At 43.2% G+C, this 22,027-nt stretch overlaps 1 protein-coding gene across 6 annotated transcripts in view; it reads right to left on the minus strand.

The window, feature by feature from the left end:
* Positions 1-22,027, minus strand: part of PHACTR3 (phosphatase and actin regulator 3) — a 156,923-nt gene that overhangs the window by 12,315 nt on the left and 122,581 nt on the right. For all 6 annotated transcript variants that reach the window (XM_074969747.1, XM_074969746.1, XM_074969750.1 and 3 more), the window contains one exon: positions 1,451-1,506. In XM_074969747.1, coding sequence (XP_074825848.1) covers positions 1,451-1,506 — 56 coding nt within the window. The remainder of the gene's footprint in view (positions 1-1,450; positions 1,507-22,027) is intronic.

A 22,027-nucleotide genomic window follows, 5' to 3' on the forward strand; every position in this document is an offset into this window, starting at 1 on the left:
AATTTGTGTTATGTGTTGTTTGTAATTTGAATATTTGTAAATGAATCTGTGTATGCGTTGAGTGGGTAATTCATTTACATGTCACAAGAACTATTTACAAAGTAAATGGTTTGATGTACTTGAATAGCTGAACCAACCAAAGATGACCAAGGAGTCCCCTTCAGTTCCCTCTGTCTCCAAATCCTATTGCCTTCAATGAGAGCAGCATCAGGCCCTCTTGTATAAACTGATAAGAAAGAAAAAGCAGCATGCAATCCAAACCCTCCCAAATTAAGGTGACACTGTGATCTGTGCAGCCATGCTGCTGGTTTCCTCTTTGTTAGTATAATTTTCCTAGACATTTCTAGTTTTCTCCTTCAGGAGAAAAATTGGGATGCACAATTTAACTTTGTAAAGAAGAAACTTCCTAAATCTAAACCATTCTGGAAAACTAATGTCCCCCACGCTCACAGAGACGTCTTTCGTCAGTTTAAGCAAGAAAATGAATCTGTCAAACACCTGAACAAATCATCAGATTAGAACATCAGGCTCAGCCTTGCGACATGAAATTGTGACTAAAGCAGGCAAATTATTTAGGCAATTTTCTGTACTAGTGAAATACAACCCTCTAAATGCTTAGATCTGATTTAAAAGCCAAAGATAGCATTGCTTTCATAGAATGCAAACACGTATTCCATTAAGTTGTTCAAGCTTGTTTGAACAAGTAATTGGTTATTTTTCACATAATAATGTCTTTTACATTAGTGGTGCTAAGATACACCATGAATGCAGCAGAGTGTATTATACTTTTCCTTAAAGCAATGGAACTCCACCTGTTCCATCCAGATTACCCATGTGACAACAGAAACAATTTTCAGGATTCCCCTGTTCTCATCATTTTGGGGATTCCCCAGCCATCTAAAGGAAGTTCAGCAAATGTCTCCAGCAGCTCAGACAACAGTAAAAGGCAAGGATTTTGATACCCTTGCACTGTCTCAGCTTGCTGTCTTTAATTCATTTTCCTTTTAAATTAGAAAGGTCAGGAATGGATCTGATGCAATTTATTTGCTAGAAAAGTCACTGTTCTCCAAGGATGCCTGTGTGCTTCACTTTGGCATTGATGGATTTTAATTGACAGCATGTCCTGACTCTCTATGTAAAATGATAATTGAGGTGATTGCTAAACTGAGTCAAACCAAGACCATGCTTCCTTCCTCATGCAGCCATAACAGCAGGAATTATTTGAAAATCTAGATTTGTATTATTCCTTTTTTCTGCATTAAGGGGTATGCCTTCAGACAAGTACACATATTAGACACCAGCACACACCCCAGTGAAAATTCCACTGGTTACAAATCCATTCCCAGAGGGTGGGCATGAACTTGTCTACAGCGGAGAAATGGCTCTCAGAAATGTATTCAGTAGTTTCAAAACACACATACAATATGCTATAATTTTTTTAAGTACTCACGTTTAAGTATATTCCTTCTTTCGAGCTCCTCGACAGCAGGTCTTTGGCTCAGGCGCCTGCGGAAAAACACCAAAATCATATTTTGTACCATGTCTGTTCTTGCAAAAGTCTGTACTGGGCTGAGTGCAGGTGTTGGGGTTTTCCTCAGAAAACCATCTCCGGTCAGTGAAGGAAGGATATTTAGTCCTTTTATTCTTCCCAGATGCCAGCAGTGCAGGTGGAAGTTTTCCTCTAGTTTGCTCTGCAATCAGTGTAATCCTTCCCTGACATATACATTCTTTTCATCCTATATCCCAAACCAAGTCAGCCGAAAATAGTGCCCCACTACAGTTAAATTCATTCTTGAGGAGGCATGTATCCTGAGAATCAAATGAGGTTCTTAGAAATCTTCTGCAGCAATTACTGCCTCCACTCATGTAGCAATGGATGCCCTTTTTCTAGCATCAACAATGATACATCCTGAAAAAACATAGCCTTGCTAGAAATAAAGCCTCTCTATGCAGGGTGGTTTCCTGGTTACGGATACGACAGAGCAGTCCACTAGCTTTACTAGTCCCCGGTGAATAAAATTCATGTGCTGCTCACAGCTTCCTGCTGTCTGAACCAAGCAAGTGTCTTATGCAGCTTCACCTCCCCTTTCAGTAGTGCTGCCTCGGGCTTGAGTCTTCAAATCATATGATCAGTGCCAGAGCGATTTTATCTTGCATACCCAATGAGACTTCCCCAAGAGATGCTGCTAATATCTGCAGAGAATCTCAGGTAATTGAACACCCACACACAAGCATTTATAGTTCCTGCAGTTGCTAGCTTTCAAACAATAATCCAGCCAGCAGAGATATAAAAGGGTTTCTACTGATTTCTGGCAATATTAAGGATCCTCGCTTCCTGCCTGAAATAGATGTTAAACAGTAGGAGTCTGGAGGTTCCAAAGGCAATGTGATTGACAGCAACGGGCTAACCCGGAGACTCACAGGTACCATGAGAGTGATTCTAGTATCACTGTAAATAAAGAGCAGAATTCTAAAATGATCTTATAACATTGCACTGTGTCAAATACAAAAGAGAACAGATGCTAAAATGACAAATTAACATCTCTGATGCTAGGTTTCCCTCCAGCATTTGTCACCTGATCAAATTCACTACAGAAATCAGTTCCTTGGATTTGCCTGGCAGCATCAGGATTCAAGCACAAAATGAACCCTGGCCACCTTCATGAATGCACCTCCTTTCCTTTTTGTTTATTAATCCCCCTAAAACCAATGATAGGGCCAAATCTACTCTCAGTATCACTGGTGTAAATGTGGAGCAACTCCACTGAGCTCGGTATAGCTACTCCTGATTTACACCAATGTAAATGGTAGCAAGATATGGCCCCCTGAGCTTTAGTACAACCCCTGTACCCAGCTCCAGCCATTCTTCTTTCTACCACCTGCCTGTCTCCCCCAAGGATTTTTTGTGGGTGTCTGGATTTCTCCTTAGACTTAATGGAGCATGTTCTATACCTCAGCCTAATTCTACTGAAGTGAATGGAGCTATGCAGAAATGCACCACTTGTGAATGTGGCCATGTGTTTTTAATTCATATTGTCCCTCCTCGCCTCCCTCCCCCGCATCCCATCACAGTATATCTCAGCACTGATACAATTCCCTGAGGATGTTTTGTTTCAAAGCAGTTAATATGCTCTTCACAATCCAGATCAGGGAAGAATGACTTACTCTGTGAGTTTATCCGTAAATCAAAGGGCCACCAGACCTGCTGTTCACATGCCTCTCTATCAAACCATTTTTAATTACACCACGTCCATGTGATGTTTATAGATTCTCCTAGGAACTGTACATTAGATTCTGAAGGACCTTTAAACTAGAGGATTAAAAAAATCTAACCAAGAATATCAAAGCAATTAAAGCAGTGTTCTGAGTGCTTATGAATATTGATGCTTTGTATATTTATGTGTTATGGTAATCCCTGATGTTTTAAAATCCACCCTCCGTTTTTCTGCACCCACAAATAAAATCTGTAACTCTCTCACTGAAAAAAAATTTGTTGGTGAAAGAGTCAAGTCTCCATTGACAATCAGACAATTGAAACCAGTTTTCTTCAAAACACTAGTGCCTAAAGTCACTAGCACATGATGCAGGACCAGATTTTCACAGCTGTGTGCACACATACCATAGCTGCATATGTAATTACAGAAACTGCACATGGTAAATACACATGGACATAACCAGAGAGGCAGCTAACAAGCCCTTTATACAGTATTGACAACCTCAAATATTCAGTCAGGCCACCCCCCCCACACACACACACACACAAATCATGAAATTGGCTTAAAAATATGCCTTTTAAAAATATTTTTATTTGCCTTCTTGTAGCCTTTAGGGTGCACTTGGACCAAATTTGCAAGCTTTTCTCCACAGCCATGAGTGCTACAAACTCACTTGTTCTTAAAACAAAAGGTGAAAGTCTCACAAAATGACATGATTCCAGAAGCTGGAGCCTTGAGAAAAAAACCATATATCCAGACCCTTATAATAACATTGTGAGAGATGTTAACTTTATTGATGTATGAGTACGCTGGTGTAATTCCATGCAACTGTTATATGTATTGCTCAGGTGGGCTATGTATCTTTATTTGTCCTCCATCACTGTGGTATGTGAGCACTTTCATGGTTTCTGACCATACAGTGGAATGTAAAGGCCTCTTTCACTACAGCTGCACTCACACACATATGGGAGAAGCACAATCAGCCAGCAAAGGTTAACGGGTCCAGCTGCTTCCCTCCCTTTACTCTGATTGGAAAGAAGAGAAGGCAGCTGCGGGTAGCCCAGTCAGGGAGAACAGGGCATCTTTGTATCTCCAAATATAGAAGCCCTCTTCAGAAAGGTGGAGTGATTGGAGAGAGAGAGAGAGAGAGAGAGGCAGGCTGGCTGGCTTTCCTAGCTGAGAAGTTTTCAAAGGGCTGAACTGCTTCCTGATGCGTGTTGCAGGCTGCTCTGGAGCAGTCTGTATCTGTGAGTACTAGGGCTTGGTCCCTTTTCTCTTTACTGAAATGTTTCACTAGGTCTTCTGCAGGAGGGGACTTTTCTGCTTTGAAACACAAAGTTGGGGCCAAGCAGAGAACTTCCTGACTCGGCATACGTCCTGGGCCTCCTGCATGGCACTTGGCCATTCCCAGTGCCAAGAAACTGCAGTAGCTTTCTCAGTAGTGAGGACTACATTCACCTTAGCTGTGTAAGTACAGCCTGCCCTGTCCCGGGGAGAGACCCCCAGAAGTTTCCCCTGGGTACTCTGTAGGCCCCTACCAAATCAGCTAATCTTTCAGCCATGCTGGCCATGCCCCCAACCCAGCCAGCAGCACCCCATTTCTCCAAAGGAGAGGTTGCAGCTATCTTTCACCACTGCGGCCTCCCCTTGGCAAGACTGCCCCTGTCTAAGGTCTTCTGCCTTGTTTCACCTCAGTGGGACTACGAGTAAACAAGACACAACTGTGGCTCTGAACTCCAGGCACCTCCACTGTCAGTGACTTGGTGTGGTGTGCAGAGAGCTGAGGATGCGCCTTGGTCAGAGCAGTGTGTTTCTATTTTAATGGTGTATTTTAGCTGTCTGTAGGGTTGCCAACCATCCAGGATTGTCCTGGAGTCGCTAGGAATTAAAGATTAATCTTGAATTAAAGATTGTCATGTGATGAAATCTCCAGGAATTTGTCCAACCAAAGTTGGCAACCCTAGATCTGTGTTTTGAACCTGTTAACATCTCTGCTGGGGAGAATTCCACTTCAGGCTCTGTAAGCAAGGAGCCATCCCTTCCTTACTTGGTAGTCCATGCTGAGAACTCAATAGCACTCTCTGGATTTTCCCCTCAGCCTTTTAAAAAAACAAACAAACAAAAAAAACCTTCCCATTTTCCCTGAGCTCTCTAAGCCTCCCCGAAAAGAGATCAGCTCGAGCCTCAGGACGGCAGCATTACTGCCTTAGACTCTCCTCTCTGTGCAAGGTAGTCAAGTGTAACTTGGCAAGAGAAATGACTTCTCTTGGGGATTTGGGGTTTTTTTTCACCCACTCTTAGAGGGAGCAGGTTGTGGAGCAGGTGCTGTCAAAGATGAGGATTTGTTACAGGAAACGGTAAAATCCTCTGTATGCTTTAACATCTCCAGCAGTTTAAAGGCTAAAAGCAGATTTCAGGCCACAGCTGGGGAGCCCTTGCTTTGTAATTTTGGAGGACAAGATGGATGGCAACTAAGTCGAAGCCTACAAAGAGGCTGAAACTGAGCAGCTAGTGGACTCAGCCAGACTAACTGTACTGTCTCTGCAAGCTCTCCCTGAAAGGGTAAAAAGCCACATTTTAAGAGCTCAATTGATTTGTAAAGGATGGAAGAACTGCTGTCCTTGTTAATACAATTTTTCACATTGATTAGTTAAGTTTAGACACCTTCCTATTTCTGGCCACCAGAACGAGCATCCAATCTGGGCCCATCATATACTGTAAATGTACTGAAATCTTAGTGTCAGTATTTTGAATTATGCAGGGACTGACGCCTCTCTTTGCTGTAGGTACCGTACATAGCAAGCCATTTCTGATGTACAGTTAGCTTTCATGAAAGCTGTCATAAACTTGCAGGCAAGTAACCTCTATTGAGCTTCATCCTCAGCTGGTGTAAAGTGGTGTAGTCTCATTGAAGTGCTTATGGTGATTCACACCAGCTGAGGATCTAGCTCAGAGAGTCAAATTCTTTCCTGACATTCACCAATGAGCATCTCAAGGGCTGTCACCAGTGTGAGTGAGGCAGCGTTCAGCCCATGTAGTTTATTTTAGCAAAATGCAGCTAGCATATGAAACACTGAGCAGAATGTGCAAGGCTCTGGTGGTATTTCCTTGTAAATCACACGTGAACACCATAGCAAATCTGGCTGGGCATCTGTAGGTAATTAACTCCCATTTAATAAAGACCAAATAATCTGATCCAAAATGCAAGCACTTCACGTTATTTTTTCACCCCCCATTATGAGAAAACTATGATTTTTTCCGAAGCTCAGAATAGGTTATAAAACTCACTTTGCCCCATGCCAGGTTAATGTGAACCATCAAAACCCAGATGTTCTTCTATTTACCAAAATCCAATTTTAATGGTGAGGGCCACATTTTCATAAAAACGAAGCAAAATTGCACTAGCCAACAGTAAGTTAATTGCATAGGCAAATGTTTGTGCCCGCCCGTGGCCAAGTCCTTTGCTTACTCTCAGACGTATTTCCACTGAAGCCAGTGGGGCTGTGCATGTGAGTAAGGGGACCATGATTGGTGCCAAACGTGTCATTACAAATTGGCCTGCACAACGACCCACTTTGCGTGGGCCAATGCGCACTAGCACTGTGCAATTGTGTAATTCAGGTGCTAAATAGAGATGGTGAGACTTCCCAGCTGAAATTCTTTTCACTGAAAAATGCAGACTTGCAACATTTTATGAATGTGTTGATTTCACCAAATTGTTTTGGTTGGCGATAGCAGCCTTAAAAACTCAAAAAGGGGGAAAAAATTCACATTTTCAAAACAAAATGTTTTTGATATTTTTAATTCAAAACAACTTTGTCTTGAAATTTACTTCAGTTTTATTTTTTTAATTAGAAATTCAAATGAAACAAATGTTTAGTTTGACCCAAAAGAATTTTTTTCCACTGTTCATTTAGTTGAAAAAATGTTTGTTCTTTTCTTTTCTTTTCTTTTCTGAGCAGCCAGTGAACTAAACAAATCAATCATACAGCTCTTGTGCTAAGTTATGAGAATTTGGAGGTGGCTCTGGGCTGTTCTCCCCTTAATGTGCACATGTGAATCCTGTGAGGTTCCTAGAAGCCCCTTGCTGACAGTGAGAGGGAAACACTGATTCTCTCTTGTCTGCTCTGTTTCTCTTGATGCACCGGTGAAGGCATCAGCCATGCAAGACCAGGCTGCCTCTGCAGACAATTACCATAGCTCCTACTGGCTCGGCCAGTGAGAGCTGACCTGGTAGAGCTGTCACTGACTTTTACCACGAGATTCCCAGTTTGAATCCCAGCTAAGGTAATGTGCAGGAGTCACAGGACAAACACACATGTACAATCACTGGATCAAGCTTGCAGGGGAAATCACTAATTGACTGTCTCCTCTAGTGCCAGGTCACATGTTGGTCGGTTCAGCAATACACACGTAAGTGCATGTGTGTCTCAATCAATAGGTCAATACTTACTTCACACACACCGATTGTCTCTTCACATTTCAGGGAATTAACCTGAGGACTAGTCCTCTATCAAAGTGAATGACCTTGTGCTGCTACAGATCAATCAGACAGAGTGATAAACATCCAGAGCACTCCAGGGATTTGCTGGTTATTTTGAATCTACTTTCAGGCAGGAGTTATGAGAGACTCGAGCCAGCGTGTTTCAGACCTGGGCGGAAATTGCCTTGTGCACTTTCCTTTGTGCTCCCTCAATGGAGTTCTTCACAGGATCTGCACCATCCATCTGCAGGATATGTATCCTGGCTAGGATCTTTGGACACTTGATTATGACATGATCTGGGGCATAGCAGCTGCATGCACAGAAGGCATGTTAAAGTGTGGGCCAGATCCTCATCTGGCATAAATAGGCGGAGCCCAGTTGAAACCAATGGTGCAACAGTGATTTACACCAGCTGAGGAGCTGGCCTTCTGTTCCTAAGTCACTGTAGCAAACGGAGCTGTTGAAAGCTGCTGCTGCAGGTGTTGGAGACGGGCAGAGCCAGCACACGGAGCCTGGTTTTGGTGTAAAAGTTTGGTGTAAAAACATCTGCTGTTCCATGTCGTCTGATTTCTCACCTGCACTCTGTTTGTTTTTGCAACACTTCAGTTGAGAAATTTGCATGATATAGCCAGATTTTTCCTAGAAATGGATTGACGTCTGGTTTTTACTGAATTGTGGAAAATACAATTTTGAATCTCCCCCCCCTCCCGTTTCTTACAAATATGCCCCTGTAGCTGGGAATCTGAAAGAAAGAGACATTTGCACAGCTGTGTGTGTTGGGGGGGGGGGGTGCATGTGCAAATGTCATCCAGGAGTAGGAGCTAGAGTTTAAGGGAAGTTAGCAAAGTTGGGATACCCTTTGCAGGAAACACATTGGGCATCATGACACCCATGTCAGCTGTTTCACCAGGGGTAGGTCTTCCTCACCTGCATGAGGCAAACAGGAAATCAGTATTCCTTAAGTACAAGGATCTAACAATAATTGCTCTTGCAAGGATTTTCTGAAGACTTTAAAAGTTACCCTAATATCTGTGCTTCCATAAAGACCATGGAGCCAAATTCTGCATTCATTTTACACCAATGTAAACTGAGAGTGAACGCCACTGATTTCATTACACTTACTCTAGATTGACAATGAGAGATGACTCTGGCGTTGCATGAGCGACCTGTGTCAAACAATCATGTATTTTTTGGTGGTGTGATAAGTGTTGTAAAGTGGATTTCTCGCTGGGGTTAAGAGGGGCTCATTTGGGTGTGTCCATGATTCCACCCGTGTGTAAAATTCTTATTTTGTGCTAGGGGAAAAAAACCTGTGTGCTAGAATGTATAGAAAAGTGAAGTGTGAGTTCAGTATGTCAACATAAAGCAGAAGAGGGCTGTTGCTCCTGTGAGACATGTGCCAACGCTGAACATCAGGAGGAAATGCCTGAATCTTAAATGGGCATCTCTATTATCGGAACATCAAGCACAACTCAACAAGGAGTTTATTTTCATCCTTTCTATTAGTAGCTGTAAAGAGGGTGCATGCCAGGCCTTTGAGTCATCCATGTATTTCACTGCGACAGGCGCTGAAGTACTGTTTTCAATGGACAATTATGGGTAGTAGTAAATGTTTGGTGGGAGTTGCTTGCCTGTTAGTAGAAGCTTGTATGCAAAATTAGAAGGTGGGCACCAAAGACATGGGCTTGTTTTTCGCTGGGTGATCTAGGAGCATGTATAAAGTGGTGTGTGGGTAACACATCTTGTTGTTGAAAAAGCTAGAAGAGCAACTACTGCTGTTCTGTGACAACACAGTAGGCTAAAGAGCAGAAGGAAGAGGGTGAATGTTACTGTATGTTCTGCCATGTAGCCTTAGTCATCTAACAGTTGTGACTGCAGATTGAATTAACTGGGCTATAGCTTTAAAGCACATGACATACTGAGGCTATGTGGTGGGTGTGGATCCTGGCAGAAACATGAAACGTGTAAGTCAGGGTATTTGGAAAGAGAAGATTTTAAAATGTGGCCACTGCTACTCTGTTTGACAAGCAAATAGACTAAGTTATGCAAATGGCTTAAAAGCACGGGCGTGGTTGGGGGAGGAGGGCGTTGCTGCCTCGAACTGCAAGCCTCCAGCCGGCGCGGAATTTGCCCCCACCCCACATGTGACCCCATTGGCCTGACTGATGCTGCCCCCCCAAATATAGAAGTCACGCTATGCCTATGGTTAAAAGTGGCACTTGAATAACAGTCCATGTATAACAAAATTAGTAAAGGGACTAGAAAAATTGCACAGGCAGATTAAATGCATTTTGATTTTGAAAGAATTGGGAGGGGGGGTGTTTGTTTTTTAAAGTATGCAACTGTTCATGCAAAACCTGAGCCTAATTTGCACTTCTAGTGCAATTTAGACATGTGTGCACAGATAAACCTAATTAGTCACTTGATGTGCAATTTCTGATTGGTGTTGCAATCATGGTGACTATGGGCCAGAACCTCAGCCTAGGGTCACTCTTTTTTGTGCTGCTCCAGCAGTGTACCAGAACTTCTCATTGCCCTAATGAGAGAACTTTAGAGACACCAATTTTATACCACCTACTGTACCCCAGTTCCGCATGGGGGACATTCCCTAGAGGGGTTTTGCCATGAATGCATTGTGCTACAATGATCCTGAAATGGAGGAGCAATAGCCAGTGAGTTGTTACACTATCCTAAACTAGAACAGCATTATGGCCCAGCACCAGGATAAGGGGAGCCAGGAAAGTAGCTCAGAGCCACCTTTGCCTCCCCAGCTGCAGCTGTGCTGAAGATGAGGTTGGTGTAACTGAGCCATAAGCCCTACATGCCTAACTCAAAAAAAAAAAATCTAGCCTTTGGCTACTTTACTAAATAAAAGTATTTTCAAAATACGTCATGCTAACAGCACTATGCAACTCTTACATAATGTAGGGCTGTAACACATGGTAGGTTTCAAACTGTACATTATGACATGGCCCATGATACAGTATACCTACTATTCCCAGAGCGAAGGAGCCATTGTGGTGTTACCAATCTATATCTCATAAATCCAATCCATCAAACCCTTATACAAATACCATATAACTAACATAAATTATAGATCTTTTTGTCCAATTTAGGACACCATCCCAAATTCTGTCCTGACTCCCCAAGGCTGTAAATCAGTGTGGTGTTTGGCCCAATGTATGTGTTTGATTATGTGCCCATCCCACTCCCCCCACCGCTGAGTTACAGTTCACCACCACTATGATCCCAATCACATAGAAGCACCACAGGATGGTGCTCGGATACTACAGATGAGTGCAGAATAAAAACCCTAGCTAGATATCTGCCATCCACACACTGCAACCCATCCTCCCTGAATGACTGATAGAGTCCTTAGGCTGGTCTGTTGTTGCACAGTATTATATAAAGATCTGCTGTGTGGGGGCTGAAATACACAGTCAGAGCACCACTGTCTAATTAGGTGGGAGGATTCAGATGGAGAATGCTACAAGCTAATCACGGTTTTCTCCCATGTGAAAACCCTAGAGTACTTGACCATTGAGATCAGAAGTTCCCTGGATCTGTCAGAAGGGAAGGCTGCTCAGAGCAGCTGAGCAACAGCTCTCTCTCTACCTCTGCACTCCAAGGCCCCAATCCAAAGCCCGTGGAACTCTTCCCGTTGACTTGGTTGGGCTTGGCTCATGCCTCCACATGTGTAGTCCCCCAAATGTTCAGTCTTTGCCAGCCTCGGGAGGAGAGAATGCAAAGTCCCCTGCGTGGCGCAATAACATTCTGCAGCTAGGATGCCGAGGCAGCTGTGACCTGACTTGTCTGATCCAGTCTTGCTCTCATCCCTACTGTTGTGCAGTTAGTGGGATATTTTCATCTGCAAAGCAGAAGCATGAAGCAGTACTAAGGAGGGTTGTATATGGCATCCATGGGTAAGAGTTTCCAGAAAGGGAGTGACTGACTCATCTGAATTTTAACCACTCTGAGTATATTTCTTTTTTTTTTCTGACTAGCCATAGATTCTTCTTGGAGCTTGTACCGGGATGATGCTCTACTTTAAACCTAGAGGCTAATAATGCCTTTTTACTTTAGCAAACCTGAGTTTGGCACTTTGTCGCCACATAATTGCTAGTTTGCCATCATGAAAAGGAAACAGTTTGCATGATTTTTAGGGCAAAAAGTCCTTGCTGGCACCAATGGCTTGTTGTTAAGAGGTTCTGAGCACTGAATTCAATGAGGGTTGCAGGATCTCCCCAAGATCAGGCCCAGTTTTCAAAGGCCCCTAGGTTATGACTATGCTTTAATTGTTAATTGTGTTTTAATGATTACATGTTGGCTAACATGACTATAAATTCCGGTATAGTCAATATAAAAATCTGTTTCAGGACACACATCTCTGCTCCCAACCTAGGCTTAAACACAACTAGCAAATAATGTTTGTTTTCAGTCTGGAATTTACAGTCGTGTTAATTCACATGTTAAACCACAACTGAACAAACATTCAATTATTGACACAGGTTGAACCCCCAGCGAACATTGAAGGCATTCAGCACCTCCTAGCATGAGGCCCAGGATTTTCATTAAAACGTCTGATCAGCCTGTGGGAAGAAAAGTGAACCACTGAATGACTTAAGATAGCACCATGCTGAGCTCTGTACAGTACACGCATATCAGGAGCTCCTCTCTGAGTCTGTCCTCTGCTTGCAGGCGGACAAAAGAGGGCAACTTGCTTAGCCATGAAACGCTAGTCCTAGCTTTGAAGCTGCGGAAAAACTGGAAGCCCAGCATGCCCAAGAAGAGGAGAACGAACCAATGTTTCAGACCAGTTACCAGCATGTCTAAAATGTAAGCAGGTTGGTGCTTCTGAGCAAACAAACGCCTGCGATGTAAATCCCAGGGATTAATTCTTACTGCAGAATACGTTGGATTTTAACATAGAGACATCTGTCACTGAAACAGCAGGAAAAACAACCGAGAGAAAAACCATTAAACACACCAGGCAATGTGCACAGTAATGAGTGAGAAAGCAAAAAGCATAACATAGAATCTATTCCCAAACAGGAGGGAATTGGAGGGTACAGAGAGGGGAGCAAACTCCATTTGTTTCTCCATTTTTTTCTCTCTCCTTGGTATTATTTAACAAGAGCTTTCAAATGCTCTGGCCAATGTGCTCTACATCCCTTGGAGGCCTCTGCCTCTAGAGTGCAGCAGACTGCTAGGAGCAGCCTCTCTGTTAACCACTTTGGAAACTCTGCTCCTTGGGTTCAAATCCAGCGCACATAGCATGAGCAGAGTGGTAGCAAGTGGCTGCAGTGGTTGGGCTTTCCAGCAAAGCCACATAGGGTTAGCTTGCAGTTAGACAAGAGGGATTCTGAATGTATTTGTGGGTTACTGACTGTCAATGTCTCTTTAAGGGCCTAGGCCACAGAAGGGCCTTCTAGGTTTAATGTGCTGTACAAGGGTGAATTTTGCCTGTGTAAACAGGCTGTGGAATTGATTCCTCATTCACGGAGAAAACTCAGCAGCCACTGTCCTGGCTTGCATGAACACTAAAGTCTGTTCAAATTCAGCTAGGATGCACGGCTAGCACTACGGCTAGTTTTGAGATCCTGAAATTCTGCACACTTAACCCACAAACAGTGGTCCAGGTGCCCCTGGAGTGAGATTTGGGATACAGCAAGAAACCACGGCTTGATTGGTCAGTTGAAGAAGATGCTGAGAAGCACTGCTCACCCAGCTGTGTGAACAAGCATCTGCAAAAATCTCCTTCCCCTGCTCTTTTCAATTAATGCAAAAATCTTTGAGGATGACCATTCTTTTCACTGATGCAAAATGCTGAGAATTTCCCTGCGTGATGCAAGCTCTCAAGAGAAGTATTGTCTTCCCCCAGTGAGTTGAACTATTTATAAAGGGAGCCCTTGGCAATCTGCAAAGCCTTTGAAGTTTTAGAAGCATCTCTGTAATTATAGCCAGTGAGAAGTTACAGCACTGGTGGCTTGAAGGAACAGCCAACCTATGGTCTCTACACAAATGATCCAGCTAACCCAGCCATCTCAAATCCTAGCTGCACACAGCATGTGCCTATACACTGCATGCTGGCTGGGGTGTCAGTTTCTCTGCCAAATACAAACTTTCTCAGTCAGAAGTAAGTCTATGAAAACATGATGCTATTATGTTTTTGTATAATCCCTAAAGCAAAGCACGAAACGAGACGTGATTCCTAAAACTGCAGACGCTTCTGGAACAAATAGCCCCACTTCCTGCCATACATACAATCACACACTGGTTAGAACTGCAAAGATCTTTCTGGGCAAATTCTTCTTTGTAACCAAAACCCTCCCAGGCCTCTCCCTTCATCCACCCACACAGCATTCCCAAAGGATGGGGTATCCCTGCTTGCAGATTGCTCTTGCCACCCAGCTGGTGACATGCTTACGCTGCACTGCTTTCTCCTTCTCTCACAGACACAGTTTTCCTCCTGGGCAATGCTAGCTCACAGCTCAATTAGCATCAGCAGGATGCAAAGCAGACCTGAGCCATCCACTCCACCCCATCCCCCCCATGTAACAGGTTCTGACAGTGCATTGTGGCTCTCTTTAAAACTGGCACTGCACTCCGATCTGTTATGTGGCCTGCGCTTAGAAAGACCTGTCTCTTAATGTAACACTCTCTTATTACGGTGTATTTGGAGTACACCCTGCCATCAGTGTGCATGTGGGACTCTGCATAGAGCTCCCTAAGGAGTTCCACAGAGAACTCAAGGTTGTGACGTGGCCAGAATTTAAGATTCTGCCACCCTTACTCCTGTTTAGTATTGTTGTACTCAGATAGTTCCATTAAGTAAATGAGACTGTTACTCACCACATGATGTACCACCCAGCGTATCAGAATTTAGATCATTATGACTAGGTCCCCTCTAAATGGATCTGAATTTAAATGTGAGCTATTCACCCCGTGCTGTTCAGTACACATCATCTCTTGGATCCACATTTTTGGGCCAGAGTCTGAGCTCAGTTATGGTGGTGTAAGTCTAAAATAGAGCAGGTAAAAGAATGGAATTTCTGTCTTGTGGGGCATTCCAGTCTTTTTGAAACTTGGTTTCACCCTGAGTCAGGTTGAAAAGTTGAAACCTCGAATTTTCACAGCACAAATGTACCAAAATATTTTGTTTGACCTTATCTGAACGCTCGGTTTTGACTGAATCACCTTGACTCATTAGAAAATTACGAAATGAGAGAGTCAAAATGAAACATTTCAACCTTATTGAAATGATCCATATTGACAATGTCTTGTCAAAAACTTTGGTGAACTTGCTACGTTCTCGGGAAATGTTTCAATGTCATTGAATCAATATTTTCTGATGGAGAACTGTTCCAGCAGAAAAGTCTTGACCAGCACTAGTCTGGAGTAACTGGGCCTCACTGTCATCTCCCCTCTACATCACTTGGGCAGTGTATAGCATACATAAATGTAACTTACACTCCCTTTTAAGATCACTTTGACACTAGGGGCCCTTGATGCTATGGCTGCACAATGAGAATTCAGCCACTGACTTCAATGGTGGTGTTCTAGATTTATAGCTATGATCAGAATCTGACCTTTATATTTTCAACATAGGGAGAGACTTTCTTGAAAACCTGTTTGTAACCTTTGTGCTCTTTCAAAATAAATCAGCCTTACTGCCCCTTTTGTTACCATATGAGGCTGTGAAAGTACTTTGCTTAAAACTTCCATTGCTTTAGCTAGAATCCAGCTTTGTTCTTAGTTGTCTGTCCTGTTTTAAAGCTCTTGCAATTGTGACAAACCCAGGTCTTACAACTGAGACAGGACAAACCGTTTAATGCTTGTTCCCCAACACCAGCCTGACAAACTGTCAAATGTATTTTGTTATAGGTCATATGTCTCACCACAGGAATACCACGTGGGAGCTTAACTGAACCTTTGCAAAGCAACGTGTCCTCCTTCATGTCACTTTCATCAAAAAGAATAACTGTCCCTTTAGCTAGGCTCTGTGCCTTCTGAATAACTGACAGCTGCACTGATATCTTTAAGATTGGCTCAAAGATCAACATCCAGGAAAAGTCCTTGGCCTTTTAGGATCCAAGGGGTTCCAAATGGAGATGTATGCGAGCTGAAGAATATCTACTGTGCTCAGAAACTCCATGTGTACCAGAATGCCCTTTGGTTCACCTGGTCCATTGCCTTTCCAGGAAAGGTCGGGGGAGGGGGGGATAATCTCAGGTGGTGTAAATTGGCATTGCTCCACTGAAGTCAGTGAGGCTATGCTGACTAGCACCAGCTGAGGATCTGGCCACGTGTTTGGTGTGCAAAGATATAGCCTATAGTACAACTGCCTGATTGGACCAACTGTGTTTCAGTTTCATCAATATTCAGGCCCGCTCCTATGACACACAAAACCAACCCCCCCGGAAGAGCTGAGCAGAGCAGTGAAAGCCTGACTAACCCCAACCACCTCACCACCCCCGGTAGTTCCTCAGCAAAGCTAGAAAAAGCAATGCTATGTCATTTCTTTAAAGCACATCCTCCCGTGATCTGTCACTCCATCAAGCAGCTGCAAGTTTAAGCCCCATGCTAGTCCCAGTGCTGCAGATGTGGTCTCTCGGGGGTATGTTCCTTTAACACACATACTGGGCTAGGCTGTGATCAGCCCATGCATAAGTGTGCATGTGCTTGGTGAGTGGGAACACACCCAGAGCCTCTCCTGCGACACACCTGATGTGGCTGACAGTAGGGCAGAGCACAAGAGCAGCCCATCAATGGGGATATCTGCTCCTCCTCCTAACAGTGAACAAATTGCCAGAATGGGGGTTGGGAAGAACAGAGGCTACAGCCCTTCCCTTACCCTACTCCGTCTGCTCCCACCCAGTCTGTGGAGAGGGGCTGGTGCACTGTGGGCACCAATTTGCTCTATCTATTAGGATGTGACCCCCATCCCCACCCCACTCTGGGTACAGGAGCAGCCATGAGTAAAATGTGGTGCAATGAAGCTAAGCAATGTGCTTAAGGTCTCATTAGTAAAAATGAGACTGGAAGCCAGGAGTCCTGGCCTCCAGACTCATAGACGTTAAGGCCAGAGGGGACCATCATGATCACCTGCACATTGCAGGCCACAGAACCTCACCCACCTAGTCCAGTTCTAATCAAGAGTACACTAAAAACCCTGGGTACATTAATCACACTCTACATTATATTCTTTGGATTGGAAACAGGCTGCCAACACTCTTTTAAAGTGCAGTTAACTAAATGGTGGGTAAAAAATGTCATTTTTCCTTGCAACGGTATGGGGTGTTTCACTTTAATTTTTTTTTTCAGAAAGAGGATAATTCTTCTCTTCCTTTAATGGCTGTTATTTTGAAGAAGTCTGGCCACTTTATATGATATACAGGAGCATTCTTATTCGAGAGATTTCCTGTCTGATATAAGGCATTTACAGGTTGCTAATGGATTAGCCTTTTCACTTTGCAACACACTGCTGGCTATTTATACAGAGTAGGTTTTTCCTCGGTACATGACTGCTGTAAAACAAAATATTAACCATTCTAAAATTTCATTTTTTTTAATTAATAAAACCATACCAAGCAAACCCAGGGCAGCTCAAGATCTGTTAGCTCTTACAGAGAATGGTTTCTAGACTGAGTCACTAGCTTGTCTTTTGCAGTTTGCATCTTGGCAGAATGATTTTCTTCATTTTGTTTAAGGACAAAGAGCAAATCTCACCTCTTTGCACCATATCAATTGAGCTAGAACGGATGGACCTCCTTGCAATGCAATTTAAGACTCAGATTTTACCAGCATGCTAATTTTGCAAGCTGACATGTTTTCTGGTTGCCTGGATACAGTTGGCTGAAAAGCTGGGTTTTTGCATGGAGTATTGGCTCCAGCCTCAGAAGGCAATGACTCTTTCTCCTCTGGGCAATTCCATCATACAGCCTGACTATAACTGTCTTTTGAAAAATTAAACCATCCTGGAGTCCTTTTAATATGGCACAATTTACATTAAACCACCTACTTGCTGTTTAATACAAGTGCTTCCCTGTCAGATTTCAACATTACAGTTCACTTGGTATTTTTTTTTTCATTTCACTAAATAAATCCTTCACGGTGTATTTATAAATCCAGGGATTCCTTCTGACCTCTTGATACATAATATGCATCAGCAAACATACCTCCCAAGAGACACCAAACCTAACTTCTACCTAGCACCAAGGGGTCAAGAGAGAGGTCACTGAAAGGTGAACAATCAATAGAAAATAGCTGTGCCCCGTATTTGACCTAAGCTGCTTTTAAGTAAAGAAAACAAGAAGGCATGATTATACCCAATACAATTTGCCAGGATGGAAAAGGGAATGGAATAAAGCAGATTTAGCTAGAACTACATCAATGATTTGCAAGCCCATATGAACATTTATTAAATATTGTTCTATTTAAAGCAAGAAGTGCCTTGTATTTTTTATCGGTTCTTTTTCTCTCCAAATTCTTTTTCCTAAATATTTATTTTCTTCTTTCATTCCCCAGCATCCCTAAGGTAACTTCCGTATAGTAGAAACTGTGCTTTTTTGCATTGACCCAGTTTTGCAGCATGAAAGCAGGGAAGCCAGAGCCTTGGGGAAATAAGATTCTGTCTTTTGAGTCTGCATGAAATGCAATGGTAGAGTCATGATCTGTGTTGCGGAAGGAGGAGATTGTAGTACTTACAGTATTTATTGATGGCTACCAGTCCTACCAGCTCAGGCTGGGATCTAATCGGATCTCATGAGATGAACAGTTAGTCTTGGCCAGTTCTTAGAGAGGAGAACACCAAGGAAACACCATATTTCTGCAGCCAAAGGGGTGGGTGATTCACTCCATGATATCTTGCCCAGTAAATCAGTAATAACATACACCCACTGCGGGAGTAATACATAATTCATGGCTGCCTCTCACTGTATGGTTGTGGTACCACAGGTGTATATACTGTATCTACATCTCAAAATTTCTACAGCCGCAGGCATGCTGTGGAAGCAGACTGGAGCCATATGCTCCAATAGGAAATTCACAAGGTTAGACTCTCCCCATCTTTCACCCTTTCACATGGGTGCAGCCTATAAATGTACTGGTGTATGTGGAAGGAGGTTTGAGTTCAGGCTATCGGACGCTCCGCAGGCTGGCCTGAGCTGGTGAACCGCTCTTTTAGCGGAGCAATGGAGCAGACCCTCTGTGGAATCTGAGATCACAGTTCTCACCTAGAGCTGCCAGTATGCTTCAAAATTAATTAATTAACATATGAAGTGTAGTCCATTAGGGACGCACGCATGCACTTCTGCTTGCAGATTACTAGCGTCTGGAGAGCCCAAAGGACAATTTATGTTCACAGGAGATCATCGTTATACAGTCAGAGATGGTTTGGGTAATAGAATAGCATTCTGATTGAACTAAAGGGAGTAAGATCTGCTCCTCACAAAAGGTTCTCTGCCTCTTAAAAAAGAGAGAAGCTGGTCCATGTGTGTCATGTATACGTGGAGCCAGAAGAGCAACATACAGTATAGTCTTTTCTAATTCATTTGTAGCTTCATCAGATCTGAGAGGAGCCACAAACTGGGGGCTAAGGTGACGTGTCAGTTACATAGCCATGAAACACAGTTGAGCCTTCTCTCTTTTGATCCAGAAGTATTTTTATCCCCATTTAACAGATGGGGGAATAGTGGCACAGAGTAGGCGACTTCCTCAAAGTCGCTCAGGAAGCCTATGTTGGAGCTGGAAAAGATCTCACCTGGCTTGAGTCCTAGGAAGTTAGGAATATCATGGGATATTTTGCATCTACAACTATCTTATCTACATAACAAACTATGAGCAAATTAGGCACATCCAGGCATGTGCAATTTTCCATGGGGTCCTGGGCTTCTTATATTTTGAAAATCAGGCCTGACGTCTATAAAACTGCTGGTAAATCATTGAAATATGCAAAAGTGCATTTTGGATTCAGTTTATCAGGGTGAGAACCAACATCCCAGCCTTCATGATCTGCTTTATTTGCACAATCTCCGACGTGTTCACTTTCACTGTAGGAATCTCCTAAGTTTCAGGGTTAACTTTGTAACTCTGTTTACTTATGTAAACTTGTGCTCTTGGTATGGTGATTGTGTTCTATTAATTATAACACTGGAATACACTGGGCCATATTTACAAAGTAGCCGCTTGAATTATGCCTTCTCAAAATTGCTTGTGCACCTGTTTGCATGTGCAAATGGGTTCATGTGCTAATTCATTGGCCATAAATTAAAATGCTGGTTTGAAAGTGTGCCTTGTCCCTCCTTTTACTGTACTAAATACAAGAGCTAAGGGAGTTTAGAGCTTGCAGAATTATGAGATTGACAGCCCTGGAGAACACACTTCCATTTATCCAGAGAAGCAGCACCAGCAGTACCAGTTTCAACACTACCCTCCCGTGTTCTAGTGAGACAGCCTCTGAGGACAAGCCAGTCTCCATGAACTTAGACATGCATGCAGCTTTCTTCCTGAAAGGGATTCTGGACACTGCTGGATGGAATCAGGGGTGCTGGAACAATTTGTAGAGTGGGGGTGCTGAGAGCCATTGAACCAACCTGTAAACCTTGTATATGATGGAAACCACTTCAAGCCAGGGGGTGCGGCAGCCCCCACACCTATGGATGGAATACACTACTGCCCGGTAGTCTACCACCATCAAGCAGAACACAGGTAGAACGTTAACATTTACAGGACATTTACATCTAAATCCTTCAGGTAGCTTTGAAAAATCTCAGTCCTAACTTCCCTCTCCTCATCTCCTTTTCAGGCTCAGTTCTCCATCATGAAAGAGCGACAGTAAAACATAAATAATAATAATAAAGGTTGACAGGTTTTAGAATAATACATGAATAATAAAGGTTGTGTATAAAGCACCAGCCTGCCAAAGCACTTGAGATACTGCACAAACCCTTAATAAAATATAGCAACCAACCAAAACATCGTGCAATAAATAAAGCAACCGCAAATAAATATCTTCATTAGAAACGCCTGAGTCAGCGCGGAACAAGAAGAAGGGGAGCCTCTATTAATTTACATGCACGCCTACGGAGTTAAATTGCAGCCCTATATATAGCTCTTGCTGCCTGAGTGAAAAGCATGAGCTTGCACAGACACCCACGCTGCATTCTCTGACTGATTATTTTTAGCATCAGTGACACGCTTACCTGAAGATAACTTCTACCAAATAAGGACACCCTTTGTCCCATTGTACATAGATAATGAGCTGTGACAGTAAATCTCAGTGTTTATGCAGCTCTGTCTCTCTCTCTCAAGAGCAAAGCTCAATGCTAAATGTTCCCAACAAAATCACAAACCACCTGAATACTTGTGTGGTTTGAAATCAGTGAAATTCTGTGCAGGCGGGGGCGGAGGGAATCCATCCACCCAGTTCTCTTTGCAGCGAGCCTGGGAATCGGATGAGGCTTCTCAAAAGGCTCACTAAAATCCATTTGAACCTGGGCCGATTTCCAAACAGAGTGCCCAGTTCAAGAAAGTATCCCAAGGAGGCTTAAAGCACATGTTTAAAGCTAAGCATGTGGGTAAGTTCAGTCTGACATCAGAGCTGTAGTAACTCAGACCCTTGTCTGATTGAAACCAAAGAAAACAGTCACCTGAAGCCTTGATCAAACCCACGTAGCTACACACCTCCCAAATCAAATCTGATGCTTCTGCCAGGGAGAAGCTGGAACACTGATGCTGTGGCCCCACCTTCTCTGCTGTTTCACATTCAAGATGGGATGTAACTTTATAGACCCTGGAAGACTTTGAATGTTATTTTCAGCGTTTCCTAACAAACAAAAAGTTATCAGCCATGAAAATAGGCAAGTGGCAGTGTGGAGGTCTAATGTGATGGGGTTTCTCAATTCTCTCGCAGCATGGAGCATGATGCCCCAGGTACATGATAAAAACTTCTTGTATGCGCACTGAGTGGAAAATGGAATCCATGTTTCCCAAAGTTTGTTTCCTCAAAAGACCCATGTCTTTGTGCCAGGCGGTGTTGTGGTTTCCTCTCTCAAGTGTCTCCTCAGGTGGTGTGTGCAGTTTTGGGAAAGCAATCACAGCCTTTGTTTGGTGGATAAGCACAATTTGCCAGGGAAATCTCCTCTGGCCCAATTCCATGATTTCATCCTAGCCCCTGTCACAATACAGTTAAGATCAGATAAATAAGGCACTGTGGGCTTGATTCTCAGTGTAAGCTACTGCTATTTTTACTGCCCATGGCATGGTGTAAACATGAGGAGAATTTGGCCCTCTGTGCTTGCTCTTTGTCTTTAGACTCCAAGCTATTGT

This window comes from Natator depressus, chromosome 13, assembly GCF_965152275.1.
Source record: "Natator depressus isolate rNatDep1 chromosome 13, rNatDep2.hap1, whole genome shotgun sequence".
Lineage (NCBI taxonomy): Eukaryota > Metazoa > Chordata > Testudines > Cheloniidae > Natator > Natator depressus.